General features: G+C 39.2%; 1 protein-coding gene across 1 annotated transcript in view; it reads left to right on the top strand.

Annotated features, from left to right (window-relative positions):
- The window catches only part of eys (eyes shut homolog), a 336,214-nt gene that overhangs the window by 130,707 nt on the left and 188,518 nt on the right, over positions 1-16,989 (top strand). Inside the window, exons 22-23 of the mRNA XM_047352417.1 lie at positions 453-650; positions 3,606-3,727. Coding sequence (XP_047208373.1) covers positions 453-650; positions 3,606-3,727 — 320 coding nt within the window. The remainder of the gene's footprint in view (positions 1-452; positions 651-3,605; positions 3,728-16,989) is intronic.

Raw genomic sequence — 16,989 nt, 5'->3', positions numbered from 1 at the left:
GAAGAAGCAGGAAAATATAAATATTTAAAAATTGCTGTAAAAAGTAAATATTTTATTTTGAATATCAAGCCAGTGAAGGGAAGTGATTGTATACATGAGAATATCCTGTGATAATTTTAGTCATTCCAATACTTTAAGTCTGTTACTTGGATTGTTTTACTGAATTCCAGAAATAGTTCACAAGACGTTATTCATAATGATTGCAGCAGTTTGTTTTTAATTAATTTAAAAGAGAAGCACTGTCTTCCTGCTGTGTACTGCTGAGACTTAATTTGTTTCTTAGTTAGCTAAGTAAGCTTACTCAGGATGTACTGTGTCTTTAGTAAAGGTTTTATGAAACCCTAAACAGGTTTAATCTGTGATACCCACATTTTTAGGGTTGTATTGCATTTTTGCAAAGATTCTTTTGTTCTGGATGGTCTCTCTATCTGTGTTTCTTTTCCTGACTCCAGGTTATAAGTGTGAATTCTTGCCCTGTGAGGCCAGTAATCCCTGTGAGAATGGTGCAGTGTGTGTGGAAGAGTTGGATCAGGACCGCTTTCCTTTGGGCTTCCGCTGTCACTGTCGTCGGGGCTTCTCTGGCCCCCGCTGTGAAATCAATGTGGATGAGTGCAGCTCCAGTCCCTGTTTTCACGGTTTCTGCTATGATGGTAAGAAACAGCTTATGTTGGCAACATTCTTAATAACAGGCCCTCAAGATGGGAGGAAAGCTCCAGACATGCATCCATACACACACTTGCACACACACACGAACACACACATTTAATTTGTTGTGCTTTGCAGAAGCCATCTTCTGGCTTTAAAATCTGATTTAGGATTTTCTAAAGAGGCGCTGTAATAAGTAAGTCCCTGATGTTTGTGAACACATTCATCTTTATGGGTGGCTATCTTGTATATTGGATTTTAGGAGTTTTATTCCGTATGTAAAGTTTGGGAGAAGCGAATTTAAATCAATCTTGCAGTGTAATTATTAAGATTTACATTTGTTATCAACTTGATCAATATTTGCTGTCAGAAGTAATGTACATAAGGTAAGAGGGGTAAATATAATAAAATGTGTCTCAAAATTTATTAAATAGTGAGGGACGATGTTGTGAGGACAATTAGATTATGAAGGTACCTTCTTTCATGTTTGTAGCAAAAAACAACATATAACCACAGCCTACAGCTGAACAAAAGCATTAAGAGTGTACTTTACTGTACAGGAAAACACTCAGAGACTGTTTTAGTAACGTGACAACATTGACCACAGCAGTCTTGCAGTTCATTCATAGGCAATGCTATATATAGTTTAAAGTGTCCCTTTGAAATCATTTTTCTTTTTTATTTGCTTTTTAGGACACCTGCACATAGTTACCATTAATTAATGACTTAACAATCTAACACAGTTGAAAATAAATCAGACCTGCTTTCTCTCAAATATAGAGTTAAATCGAAGACGAGTTAGGTTGGGTTATAGCTGTTGGTTAGAACATCTATTAATTGAGTTTCATTTGCATAGACACTGTTGCGCAATAATATGCTTAAAGTATTTAATATTTAATTAAATAAGTTTTGGTCTGTTAAGTATTGTCCTTTAAATACCAGCCTAATATGGAGGTGGTATTAGAACAATAGATGAAGAGTGATTCAAGCACTGGCATCATTAAAAAGCGAATTCTACAACCATATGGAATAAATTCACAACAACTTCTCTCCAAAAGGGTTGTCTTCAGGAAATGAGGTCAAATTAGTTGTTAAAAACTAATTAAGGACAACAAATAAGCTACTTTCCCATGTTAACCAAAACTACTAATGCCAACGCCAGCAAAGTCAAATATTTACATTTAACTCATAGCCATCGTAGATGTTCCTCAGCACCGTTTTAGTACTCCATTACTCCATGTGATGTCTAGTTAAAATAACATTAAGAGCATTTGTCAAAAAATACTGAAAACAAATTCAGCAAATAATATTCCCTTAAATATTATTTTTACTAAAATAATGGTGGCTGATGTGGTTACATCTGACTTTAAAACTGTGCTCATGGGTACTGTTTTGTTCCTCTACATTCTTTCTTTCTTTCTTTCTTTCTTTCTCTTTTGTTGGATCATGACACTAATTTGACCCACTTATTAAATCGCTCTTTTAGTAGGGTCACACTTTCAGCTAATATGGATTATTTGAGTAGGAATCTGACTTTTGGGATGAGAGCCGCACACATTGCTTGATGGAGCGTACCCAATTGGTTCTCTAATATGACTTAAAACAGAAATTAGTGCAAATGTTGTGTTAGAATTTAAATAATTGATGATAAATGACATAATTTGTATCCCTAATTTGATTTATGTGTCATCTCAAGCATATGTAATTCAAAAACTAATTAGTCAAAGTAATAAATTTGATGCAAACTATAAATCATGAATTATACTAAGAGGTAAGAATTATTTCCTACTGACCAATGATTGTTGTATAATTTAATTAATTTCTTATGTATGAATTATGAAAATAAAAAAAAATAAAAAAATACATTATTGTCTTTACTAATACAATTCGCACAGTTCCTGGGTAGGACATGATTTGTGAAAAAAAAGAGTTCTGCAGCTTAGTGTTTTGACGTTTAGCATTTAATCCATAATGATATCCTGTGAAAAAAACTGAAATGTCAGTGGATTACTATCTAAGGATCACTACCTGTTCCTCTCAGTGCTACGGCGGATCTCAGCAAGTTTGTTGACCAATCCAAAACACAACCTGGCCACTTTAGGTTAGAGAACAAGGGCCTCTATGCCCTATTGGCCAGTGCTCAGCAACAGACAGCCACCAGGGACAGCACTGCATAGCCACAGTGGCTTAGATGAGTAATGCTGCTGCCACCCAGGACTTAAAGCATTTAATGAGAGTAATAGCATCTACACGCAAAAAGACAGAGTGACAGCATAGATTACGTGGTAAATCTTTGGGATAATGAAGAATCCTGGGACCCTCACTGGGGAAGTAATAAATTTACTCCTGTAAGAACTGCAATTACCTCTGTCACTGGCTGCCTGTACCTGTGTTGTGCTGGAGAAACATAGTGAGGCATCTCTTTTGAACATCATTAATTATGAAAGAGTGGGAGGAATGCATTATTAGACATGGGAGATTGTAAATTTTAATGGACAAAACTGGTATATTTATAGCATTTGGATAAAGAAAACCTCAAGGATTTGGTCTGTCCTTTTCCACTGATCTACTTTTCCTCTCACTTTATGCCCTGAGTGCATGTTGAATGTGTAGCTATAAATGACATGCTTTTATTGAGAAGGAAATGTAGAATCACACATAAGAGGCAAAGAAAGAAGTGACAGAAAGGAAGATTGTATGGCAGAACTGTTGATTCAAAGATAGTCAGAGTGGAAAAACCCATCAGACTAATGTTCAAGGAGAATTTTCAACAAAGGTTTTACTTATGCTGCAGAAGATGCTTATTTAAAGGTCATATTCATAGACTACACGTAAGGACCCAATGGTCATTATGCTTTATGCTTATAATCAGCAATTACCTTTGTAGAGATTTAGTACCCACACGGAAATAATTATTTTTAAAATGCAAGGTCTTATAACTGTCTACTATTTTTTTCTAGTTTTAGATGGGTTTTACTGCCTTTGCAGTCCTGGGTATGCTGGACTGAGATGTGAGCAAGACACTGATGACTGTGTTAACAGTTTGTGCAGCCCTAACTCTGTCTGTAAGGATCTCCATCAGGTAAGTGGGCACATTGTTTTTGGCAAATAAAATATTTTTTCCAAAACTGGGGTATGTCTCGAAGATCTATATTAGCAGCAAGATTTGGCAATAGAGTTACACATACCTGATATTTAGGAGAGTAGTGCATATTACCCTTTATGATTATTATGTAGTTTAAAGTATTCATTCTGGTTATTGCATTTAAACAATGAGCTAGCTAGTAGCTTGGCCTATACAGATTTCAATAAATTTGTATTTTGTTGAGAAATAATTTTCAGTAATTCAATTCAAAACCTAAAATATTATTTCAGTTCTTTACCCATGGTGGTTTTTTAAGTGTTTATATGAGTTAATTTAAAAAGGGATTTTTATTGGAGAAATGTTACATTATATTATGGTCTACACAATAATGGGAAGGACATGAAGGTTGTCCAGCAGCCAGTCACCGATACCCTCCACAAGCAGGGCAAGCCACAAAATGTCATTGATGACAGACTTTTGTTATTATTGTTATTTTTAAGGAAAAGTTCAGTGGAACGAGCAAGTGTGGTAGAAAACAGCAATAACTACAGCCTCGAGAGTATTGTAAAACACAGCTCTTTCAGGAGTTTTAAGGAGATTTACAAGGTGTGGTGTCAGTGCTTCAAGAGCCACCACACACAGACATGTCCAGGATGTGTACTTTAACTGTCACATTGTTTGTGTTAAACTACTTCTGAACCAGAGATATTGTAAGATGTGTCTAAACTGGACAAGGGTGGAAAAGGACTGTACTGTTGGTCTTTGGTTCAAAGTCCTCTTTTCATTTGAATGTAAATTTGGTATTTTTTTCTTGTGTGAATATTTCATTGTGAGTGAGTATTTCCCTTTTATGTCAAGAGTCTGCAGGAGAAGTGGAGAGGCACAAAATCCAGATTGCTTAAAGGTCCAGTGTGAAGTTCCCACAGTCAGTGATGATTTGGGGAGCAATGTCATCTGTTAGTGTTGGTCCACTATGTTTAATCAAGTCCAAAATCAGCAACCACACAAGAGGCAATTTGAGAGTTTTTTGCTGCCCTCTGCTGAGAAGGATTAGGGAGTTGCTGATTCGTTTTTCCTACATGTGGGACCTGCTGACATTGCCAAAAGTTCCTACACTAGGTTTAGTGACCATGGGATCACTAGGCTTGCCTGACCTAAACTATGGAGAAATGATGGGATATTTTCAAGAAGAAGATAACAGACATTGCAGACGACCTGAAGGATGCTGTGAAGGCAACAGAGTTCCCTTAATGCTACTAATGTATTCTTCAGTATGCTGACATTTCTGTTTTAAAAATCCTTTTTTACTGCTCTTATTGTAAACTGTAATTTCTCAAGAAATTCAATTGTGTGAACCTTTTAGCTGTAAGCCAAATCATTAAAAATAAACAAATTATCCCTTTGTAATATATATATATATATATATATATATATATATATATATACAGGTCCTTCTCAAAATATTAGCATATTGTGATAAAGTTCATTATTTTCCATAATGTCATGATGAAAATTTAACATTCATATATTTTAGATTCATTGCACACTAACTGAAATATTTCAGGTCTTTTATTGTCTTAATACGGATGATTTTGGCATACAGCTCATGAAAACCCAAAATTCCTATCTCACAAAATTAGCATATTTTATCCGACCAATAAAAGAAAAGTGTTAATACAAAAAACGTCAACCTTCAAATAATCATGTACAGGTATGCACTCAATACTTGGTCAGGAATCCTTTGGAGAAATGACTGCTTCAATGCGGCGTGGCATGGAGGCAATCAGCCTGTGGCACTGCTGAGGTCTTATGGAGGCCCGGATGCTTCGATAGCGGCCTTTAGCTCATCCAGAGTGTTGGGTCTTGAGTCTCTCAACGTTCTCTTCACAATATCCCACAGATTCTCTATGGGGTTCAGGTCAGGAGAGTTGGCAGGCTAATTGAGCACAGTGATACTATGGTCAGTAAACCATTTACCAGTGGTTTTGGCACTGTGAGCAGGAGCCAGGTCGTGCTGAAAAATGAAATCTTCATCTCCATAAAGCTTTTCAGCAGGTGGAAGCATGAAGTGCTCCAAAATCTCCTGATAGCTAGCTGCATTGACCCTGCCCTTGATAAAACACAGTGGACCAACACCAGCAGCTGACACGGCACCCCAGACCATCACTGACTGTGGGTACTTGACACTGGACTTCTGGCATTTTGGCATTTCCTTCTCCCCAGTCTTCCTCCAGACTCTGGCACCTTGATTTCCGAATGACATGCAGAATTTGCTTTCATCCGAAAAAAGTACTTTGGACCACTGAGCAACAGTCCAGTGCTGCTTCTCTGTAGCCCAGGTCAGGCGCTTCTGCCGCTGTTTCTGGTTCAAAAGTGGCTTGACCTGGGGAATGCGGCACCTGTAGCCCATTTCCTGCACACGCCTGTGCACGGTGGCTCTGGATGTTTCTACTCCAGACTCAGTCCACTGCTTCCGCAGGTCCCCCAAGGTCTGGAATCGGCCCTTCTCCACAATCTTCCTCAGGGTTCGGTCACCTCTTCTCGTTGTGCAGCGTTTTCTGCCACACTTTTTCCTTCCCACAGACTTCCCACTGAGGTGCCTTGATACAGCACTCTGGGAACAGCCTATTCGTTCAGAAATTTCTTTCTGTGTCTTACCCTCTTGCTTGAGGGTGTCAATAGTGGCCTTCTGGACAGCAGTCAGGTCTGCAGTCTTACCCATGATTGGGGTTTTGAGTGATGAACCAGGCTGGGAGTTTTAAAGGCCTCAGGAATCTTTTGCAGGTGTTTAGAGTTAACTCGTTGATTCAGATGATTAGGTTCATAGCTCGTTTAGAGACCCTCTTAATGATATGCTAATTTTGTGAGATAGGAATTTTGGGTTTTCATGAGCTGTATGACAAAATCATCCGTATTAAGACAATAAAAGACCTGAAATATTTCAGTTAGTGTGCAATGAATCTAAAATATATGAATGTTAAATTTTCATCATGACATATGGAAAATAATGAACTTTATCACAATATGCTAATATTTTGAGAAGGACCTGTATATATATACAGGGGTTGGTTAATGAAACTGAAACACCTGTCATTTTAGTGTGGGAGGTTTCATGGCTAAATTGGACCAGCCTGGTAGCCAGTCTTCATTGATTGCACATTGCACCAGTAAGAGCAGAGTATGAAGGTTCAATTAGCAGGGTAAGATCACAGTTTTGCTCAAAATATTGAAATGCACACAACATTATGGGTGACATACCAGAGTTCAAAAGAGGACAAATTGTTGGTGCACGTCTTGCTGGTGCATCTGTGACCAAGACAGCAAGTTTTTGTGATGTATCAAGAGCCACGGTATCCAGGGTAATGTCAGCATACTACCAAGAAGGACTAACCACATCCAACAGGATTAACTGTGGATGCAAGAGGAAGCTGTCTGAAAGGGATGTTTGGGTGCTAACCCGGATTGTATCCAAAAAACATAAAACCACGGCTGCCCAAATCACGGCAGAATTAAATGTGCACCTCAACTCTCCTGTTTCCACCAGAACTGTCCGTCAGGAGCTCCACAGGGTCAATATTCACGGCTGGGCTGCTATAGCCGAACCTTTGGTCACTCATGCCAATGCCAAACGTCGGTTTCAATGGTGCAAGGAGCGCAAATCTTGGGCTGTGGACAATGCGAAACATGTATTGTTCTCTGATGAGTCCACCTTTATTGTTTTCCCCACATCCGGGAGAGTTACGATGTGGAGAAGCCCCAAAGAAGCGTACCACCCAGACTGTTGCATGCCCAGAGTGAAGCATGGGGGTGGATCAGTGATGGTTTGGGCTGCCATATCATGGCATTCCCTCGGCCCAATACTTGTGCTAGATAGGCACATCACTGCCAAGGACTACCAAACAATTCTTGAGGACCATGTGCATTCAATGGTTCAAACATTGTATCCTGAAGGCGGTGCCGTGTATCAGGATGACAATGCACCAATACACACAGCAAGACTGGTGAAAGATTGGTTTGATGAACTTGAAAGTGAAGTTGAACATCTCCCATGGCCTGCACAGTCACCAGATCTAAATATTATTGAGCCACTTTGGGGTGTTTTGGAGGAGCGAGTCAGGAAACGTTTTCCTCCAGCAGTATCACGTAGTGACCTGGCCACTATCCTGCAAGAAGAATGGCTTAAAATCCCTCTGACCACTGTGCAGGACTTGTATATGTCATTCCCAAGACGAATTGACGCTGTATTGGCCGCAAAAGGAGGTCCTACACCATACTAATAAATTATTGTGGTCTAAAACAAGGTGTTTCAGTTTCATTGTCCAACCCCTGTATATGCCATATAACTTCTTAAATTAAATTACTAAAATAAATTACCTTTTTGATGATATTTTGATTTGTTGAGATGCAGCCATGTCATTTTAAAGTGGCTTTACTATTTTTATTTTACCATTTACATCAACTCATTGCAATGTGCAATTTCAAGTGCTTCTTGGTACTAAACTCACTCATTTTGTCACTTCAAATGGAAGACTAAAACATTCATATTTGGCTACATTGAACCCACAACATATGTTGAATTCATTTTATTTGTACAACTCTGTTAGAATAATTGAGAGTTACAGACAAAACTAAAATAATCTTATGTTGTAAGACACTGCATTCTAGGTTTTACTTACCCATGAGTATTTTGCAAGATTTTTGGGTGAAACTGAAAATCTAACATTTGCAAAGTGCAGTAGATTTAGATAAAATGTTTCATAGCAGCTATCTGTTGTGAACATAATTAATGCAAAACACTAATGTTGTTTGGCTGCATAAAGGGGGTTCAATTAACCTGGACGTAAAAATGTAAGAATAATAATGTCTACTATAAGACCTATGTATGAGAGGCTCCATGAGACAAACTCTCTTACATATAACACCAAACCCTTACACATACCACCAAACTCTCTTACACATACCACCAAACTCTCTTACACATACTACCAAACTCTTACATTTACCACCAAACTCTCTTACACATACCACCAAACTCGCTTACATATACCACCAAACTCTCTTATATATACCACCAAAACCTTCTTACATATACCACCAAACTCTCTTATATATATCACCAAAACCTTCTTACATATACCATCATATCTTCTTACATATGCCACCAAACTCTCTTACAAACACTATCAACTTTCACTATTTTAGCAAAGGAAGTTGCTGTGGTTAAACAGGAAGACTGTTTAAATGTTCATTGTCTTATTGGTCTGCAACTTTTAAAAACAATCACATGCCCATTGACACTGCTACTAGCTAAATTTGTGCTATGGAGGGATTGGGCAGCATCACTTTGTTTATGCTTTGATTTTTAGCCATGTTTTTGTTCCTTATTTTTCTTATCTTTCAAAATCAGTTTTTGTCATGAATGTAAGTGGTAATGAAGATGATGTTAGAATCTTTTTTACTAATGCAATGAGGTGTGTTCAGAACATTTTAAGAGAAACTGAAGGCGTGGGAGTGTCTGGACATGACAGTACAATCATGGATAGATTAATCTATGAGCTTAGAGGATTTGCAAAAATTGTCTTAGGAATTAGAAGAGAGTGCCAATCAACAAGTGTTAGATGATCTGGAAGGTCTCTGGCTGTGTTTTTGGTCAGTTATAAATTTGTATGAACATTCAAGATCTATGGAAATGAGGCAAAGGGACCTGCTTTTTTCAAGAGTGCCGCCAAGATTAAGAACTGGTCCTTCTGGTCGCCCCAGATACAACATACAATGTGGTCAAATAACCTACTGTTTATTCTTGGGAATGAGCTGGCAAAGAATGGCTGCATGATTTGGAATAAACAGAAGAACAATGTACAGGCACAGGCAAGAACTTTAAATAGGACCAATAATCTATTCAGAAATGCCTGATGAGGCCTTGGGTGGTATTGTCAGGGAGATTCTTCAAACTACTCCAAATGTAGGGGAAAGATATGTATTAGGAGGCCTTCGATCAGGCAACATTTGAATTCAGCGCTGGCGTGTGACTCATTGCCTGCAACATCTGGATTCAATTGGAAGGGCTTTTCGCTGTCGCCACACAATTCGCAGAAGAATCAACAATGTTCAAACTCCAAATCAATTATGGTGAGTTTGTTCTTAATACTGTATATTAAATAAATTGCTTTTTAGCACAGGTGCTTGTAGAATGCTCCACAATTCCCTGTGGCTATGAATAGCACAAAAAGACATAAATTGAAGTATGGTCATTTATTCTGATTTCAATGTTTTTGTCCCCGCCTCCCGCCCATAGACTGCTGGAGATAGGCACCAGCTCCCCCGCGACCCACTATGGAATAAGCGGTGGAAAATGACTGTTTTTGTTAGCATAACACAATTTAGAAATATTTTTTGTTGCAGAAATCAATCACTTGATCAAGAATTAAGTAAACACATAAAGGGCTTTAGTCTGAAGTTCTCAAACTAGTGAGGTGGAGAATGGTTTTTCATTGATGGCTTCAGTCGGACAATCATATATTTGCAATGTCTTGACAACAACAGGGTATCCAGTGTGCTACAACTGTTCCATGCTGGGGTCCAGAGCTTTGGACTTCCCCGAAAAGTATGATGTGATCATGGCATGGAAAACACAGATGTTGCTTGGTATATGATTGAGAGAAGGGGTTTAAACAGTGGCATCGTCATTACTGGACGCAGTGTGCACAATCAGAGGATAGAACGCCTGTGGTCAGAACTGAACAGAGTAGTCTCATACCAATTCAGCAACCTCTTCACCTTTATGGAAAATGAGGGACTACTGGATTCCACAAACGAACTTCATCTGTTTTGTCTCCATTTCATCTACTTGCCGAGGGTTCAAAGGGCTACTGCAGAGTTCCGCAATCAATGGAATAACCATGGTTTATCTAACCAGGGAGGACAAACCGCTCTCCAACTGTGGCAGGGAGGAGTTCTTACCAGTGCCTGTTCTGGTGCAATTCAAGACATTTTTGCTGGAAATGACACAATTGAAATGAATGTAGAAATCCCTTCACATTCAGAGACTGAAAACAATATTGTTGTTCCTGTTAACAGGTTTAATGTTAATTCAACACTCAGTAACATCATTCAGTTCAATATTGTTTTTCTAAGAGAAGATGGCAACCATGGTATTGAACTGTTTTTAGGCCTGTTACATTTTTTTGAAAGAATAACACTTTTGCAACAGTTATAACATGAAAGTGTATTGAATCTTAGAAATTTCTACATGTGTATAGAATAGATTTATTTACAAAAAGAAAAACAAACTGCAAGAAAAAGTTATTGGGTTTATTTACAAATTGTTTACCCACTATTACTTTGAGCTGTTCCACTTTTAAACTTTGTTAGATGTGCTGGAAATGTTATAATGTACTAATACAACAGTTTCATAAACATTTTCAACTAACTTGTGTGGTGAATAATGTAGTAGAAAAACATTCAACACAGTCTACAGATGTGAACTTCAAATTCCAGTATTCCAGAATCCAAGAACCTGAAAAAATAGGTTGCTCATAATTAAACTGCTTTTCTTGAGCAACAAAGACAGTAACAATAAAATATACAAACAGCTCAGCACCAGCATAACAGTTTTAGTTTGTGAATTAATAACCCACAATTTCTGCATTACAAAAAAAGAAGATTGTTTGTTTGCATTCTAAACAAAAAGTTGTCAAAAAATTTGTCATTTTCTTCTCTTTTGAATCTGGTGCACTTAAAGCAAGAACTTAAAAAAACTTATGTGAAAAAAATTATTTCAATTTGAACTAAATCATTCTCAAAGTATATTGTTCAAAACTAGTTCTTATCACTCTCTCCCACAGCCTTGTGTGTTTCCTAATGCAAAGTCCATACTTTGAACTGATCATATGTCTCAAGCAGTGGCAGTTTTAGGCAGTTGATGCAGGTGTTTGCCATAGGCAATTGACGACTGGGGCTGACGGACTGCTCGGGCAAAAACTCAATTGAAGGCGGCGGAGAAAACACAACTGGAGGAATGACAGTTGCACCTGTTGCAAAGCCTAGTATTTTGGCAAGTTTGGATGGTCCTTCTTCTTCTTCTATAAAACAGCAAATATAGGATCAGAAACACTGCAATCTTTAGTTGCTTAACCACAAACAAACTAAAAGGGAAAACAAACCAAAGTATCAAACAACTGGGAAAGACATAAAATGATAAGACAATCAGTTATGCAATAGACTATAAAAGGAGATTAAGAAGAAAGAACATTAAAATAACAAGACTTTTTGGAGTGTAGTGACCACAAGATCAACTAAACTAAACCCCCCCCCCCCAAAAAAAAAAAACAACAACATTGATTGCAAATTTCTGTCTAATTATGATGCAACACCTAAGGATTTTTTATATGTGTTACAACAAACGGCATTATTTAAGCAGAAATAATCACCTTCAACATCTTGCCGGCAATCTCTCCAAGTGTAGTGACCATAAAGTATAAGGACAAAATATACTTAACTAAAACACCTGCCCCCCAAAAAACAAAAAACATTTTTTGCAAATTTCTGTATTGCAGGTAATCTCTCCAAAATGGAACTACACGTTCCTCTGCGCTTCTTTTGTTGCTTCCCACAGAAGACAGTAGGATGTTGAAAAGTCGATCCATTATTTCCGAAGTTAGGGCAGGTACATTGTGATTGCATCCAGTACACCAAGTGTCTTCAGCCCATCCCTGAATCTATCACAAAGATATAAATGAGGGGAAATAACACATCCTTTATATTGGATTGAAAATCATATCATTAATCTGATCTGACGTAAAATAATAATCTTAAGCGATCAAAAGTATAAAGAAAGAACAAAAAACCAAACAAAAAAACAATTACTTTAGTCTGCAATGTTAATCGCTTATGGACGGTTTGCACTAATGAGCCTTACAACGGTTCTGGTCTAAATACAGCCAGGGTAGTTTATGTATATTCCAAATGTTAGTTGATTCATATGCCTCTCATAGTGAGGGTATTATTAGCAGGCTTTATTGACATTCTTTGTTTGGGAGTGTGAACTAAACATGGTCCATGTAAGACAAAGGATGCACTGGGAAGACTGCATATTATTTAGTTGATGAACTAAGTAAATTGTCCCAATCTGGGCTAGGTTGTGCAGTAAAAAAATATTTATATATGCTTACTAATGTCTTCTACAACTGATATGTAAAAACAAGCATGTGACCAAAATTCAAAAAGTTATTTCTAATTTTGGTTTTGAAAGATTTTTAGAAAGACTTGGCAATTAAGGAATGAAATCGAGTAATATTAGTATTAATTAGTAATATGTATGATTTGAGTAGAATTGTGGAAATTGTGGGGTTGCATTGTGGCGCAGTACATAGCACTGTTACCTTGCAGTGAAAAGGTTCGACAACACAATTGTTATTCAAAAACATGTAGATCAGTTTCTAACACTTTTCTTACTGTACAAATTGGGGATAGCAGCACCAGGGATTGTGAAGTCAGGTGACTTTCCACCTATTAGCTGTGGTTCAAACACTAGATAATGCTTGTTCAAAAACATCTATTTTGACTTAATTTCTTAGTCTTTTTTTTGTTTTATTATCGACATATTCAGACTGAAAAGGTTGTTTTATTCCTTAAGTGCCTAGTGTCGTAAGCATCACTCCTAAATTTACACTAATTGGAAGTGCAGTGTTCATATTAATAATCTCCCAATATATCTGATTGAAAATTAAAAACGTAAATAGTTTTTTTTTTTTTTTGAAAAATTGGATATAAATTCAAGCATTTAAACCTGACAATACCTTTTTACAAATATTGTTTACCAAAAATTATTTCTTGGTTTCTTACAAGTCTTAAGAAGTTGAAAAAGCAACCATACAATAACAGCATATTATGTTATGAGATGTTATGGTTAATTAAAAAACAAAAAGAATTATAATTTATCAATTGAGAGGCATATGTGTGGTAAAAACTTAAGTACATTCTCAATGCTTCCAAAATGTTAAGGTTAATATTTGCATAACCCCAGACACCTTAATGTATTTCAATAAACAACCCCATACACTGCATACACCGCATGTATTGATGAAGTAGTCAGATATTTTGTACTTGTATGTCAAAGTAACATTCTGGCATGTATTATATACTTTACATACACTGACACAAAATAAACAAACAATGTAAACTTTATAAAATAATATGACTTTAGACATAAATTTGATAGGAAAGCCATATAAACTGACATCAGAATGGTAATTTATCTGTGATATTTATTTTTCCTTTTACCTTTTTAACCTTCTCATAGAACTCATTGTCAGCAATGTCGCTTAATACAGGCACGACTGAGGAATTGCCACCAAGTAGTCGTGAATAAAAAGTTGGTGAAATAAATCCTGTTGGAGGACCCCCGTTCACCAGACTTACAGCAATGGCCTACCCAACAATAAAATATCAATCCTCTCGTAAAGATGAAAAAACAATGACACAACACAAGGCAAAATGAATGGCATAATCAAGAATATAAAATATCTGCAGAAAAAAATTAATTTCTTCATAAATAATTAATGCAATGATACCTAAACAGCTTACCTGAACTGTCTAGAGCCAAGTTCAGTTTTCCATCTCTTCCTTCAAACAACGGTGACTGTGCTATGGCCTTCATTAGCAAATGTAGAGATTCTCTTCGTGGCCACCAAGGTCCACAGCCTTTTCATGCAATCCTAAGTCATCAGAAAATTTAATGCACATCTGGTACGTTTGATTGTAGGATAGTCATCTGAAGCCTCGCAAAGCTCCATCCAGAACTGACGACCTGTTAATATTAAATCTACATCTTTGACTGCTATCAATTTGAGATGCAAGTTCAAGAAGCATCTCCCCCCCCCCCCCCTCACTCGCTGCCCCAGAAGGTAGGTTTTAGTGCGAGTTACAATCGCCACTTATAGTCTAATGTGTACTGAATTGTGTGTGCATGCCATTGTTTTGAAACTTTATTGCTGTTGGACTCTGAAGCCGCCACGCTTCTCAAGTTGTGTTTTAGTGTGTGACACCTGGCGCAGCTGCGCTGTTAAAATTGGACTGCTATAACAACTTCATGGTGAAAATCAACCATTTTCTTTGTCTTCGACACTTCATGTTTTTGTGAAAGATGGCGCCGCAGATGGTCGCCTCGGCGTGTTGGTGCGCATTGTTTTGTTTTGTTTTTTGCTTTAAAACGGTCTTCTGTGATGGTACCCGGAGCTCTCTCACCAGAGAAGAACTCATGAACATCAGGGCTACTACACCAGAGGAGTTATTTCCAACATTTCTGCCCACTGCTCTGGAATATTTGGACATTCTGGTCAAAGGTGCGCTCACCTTTGTTCACGCGGTGAAACGCCGGAAGAGAGGGAAACGGGCTGGGGTGCTGGTACGTCTTCGCCAGCGTGGACTACGAACACCGTTACCTGGAATATTTCTCTCTAACGTGCGCTCACTTCCCAACAAAATGGAGGAACTACAACTGTTGTTGGGGAAAAACAGGGACTTTTATTCATCGGCAGTTTTGTGCTTCACGGAGACGTGGCTGTGTGGATTAATACCGGACTCTGCGCTGCAGCTGGCAGGATTCCAGCTCTACAGAGCGGACAGAGACACGGAACTCTCCGGCAAAGCGAAAGGTGGAGGAATCTGTTTTTACCTCAACAGTGGTTGGTGCAACGACGTGACAGTGATTCAGCAGCACTGTTCTCCAGACCTGGAAGCCTTCATCATAAACTGTAAGCCTTTCTATTCCCCCCGTGAGTTCGCTTCGTTCATCCTGGTCGGTGTTTACATCCCGCCGCAAGCTAACGTGCAGGTCACACAGCGCATGCTCGCCGACCAGATACTGAGTGTGGAGCGGACCAACCCGGACTCCTTAGTAATCGTCGCTGGTGACTTTAACAAAGGTAATCTGACCCACGAACTCCCCAAATACAGACAGTTTATAAAATGTCCGACCAGAGAGGACAACATTCTGGATCACTGTTACACCACCATCAGAGACGCTTATCACGCCGTCCCACGTGCTGCACTGGGCCAATCCGACCACATCATGGTCCACCTGATTCCTGCATACAGGCAGAAACTTAAGCTCTGCAAACCTGTTGTGAGGACGACAAGGAAGTGGAGCAGTGAGGCTGTGGAGAATCTCCAGGCGTGTTTAGGCTGTACAGACTGGGATGTGTTCAGGACTACTACCAACAGTCTGGACGAGTACACAGAGGCTGTGACTTCCTACATCAGCTTCTGTGAGGACAGCTGTGTACCATCATGCACCAGGGTGAGTTACAACAACGACAAACCCTGGTTCACAGCTAAACTCAGAAGGTTAAGACTGGATAAGGAAAAGGCCTTCAGGAGTGGGGACAAAGACATATACAGAGAGGCCAAGTACAAGTTTGGCAAGGCAGTGAAAGAGGCCAAACGACTGTACTCTGAGAAGCTCCAAAACCAGTTCTCAGCCAACGACTCTGCGTCTGTCTGGAAAGGGCTCAAGCAAATCACCAACTACAAGCCGAAAGCCCCCCACTCCATCAACGACCGACGCCTCGCCAACGACCTGAACGAGTTCTACTGCCGCTTTGAAAGACAAAGGGACAGTCCTGCAACCATCTCCCACGACGCCCCCCAACAGCTGCAGCCACAATCCACCACCCCCACCTCCCCAACCTCAAGAGGGGCCTTGGCACCTCCAATCCCCACCCTGAAGTTCCCCCCCACCAGCCCCCTACCCACGCCGAGGACGGCTCTTTCCATCCAGGAGAGGGACGTCAACAAACTCTTCAGGAGACAGAACCCCCGGAAAGCTGCTGGTCCGGATTCTGTCTCACCAGCCAGCCTGAAGCACTGCGCTGATCAGCTGTCTCCAGTCTTCACAGACATTTTTAACACCTCACTGGAGACATGTCATGTGCCAGCCTGCTTCAAGTCCTCCACCATCGTCCCTGTTCCCAAGAAGCCAAGGACCACAGGGCTTAATGACTTCAGACCCGTCGCCCTGACCTCTGTGGTGATGAAGTCCTTTGAGCGCCTTGTGCTCTCACACCTAAAAGACATCACCGACCCCCTCCTGGACCCCCTGCAGTTTGCCTACAGAGCCAACAGGTCTGTAGATGATGCAGTCAACCTAGCCCTTCACTTCATCCTCCGGCACCTGGACTCCACAGGAACCTATGCCAGGATCCTGTTTGTGGATTTCAGCTCTGCCTTCAACACCATCGTCCCAGTTCTGCTACAGGAGA

This window comes from Girardinichthys multiradiatus, chromosome 22 (assembly GCF_021462225.1).
Source record: "Girardinichthys multiradiatus isolate DD_20200921_A chromosome 22, DD_fGirMul_XY1, whole genome shotgun sequence".
NCBI lineage: Eukaryota > Metazoa > Chordata > Actinopteri > Cyprinodontiformes > Goodeidae > Girardinichthys > Girardinichthys multiradiatus.
The sequence above is the reverse complement of the archived record's forward strand: the minus strand, read 5'-3'. Positions and strand labels throughout refer to the sequence as shown.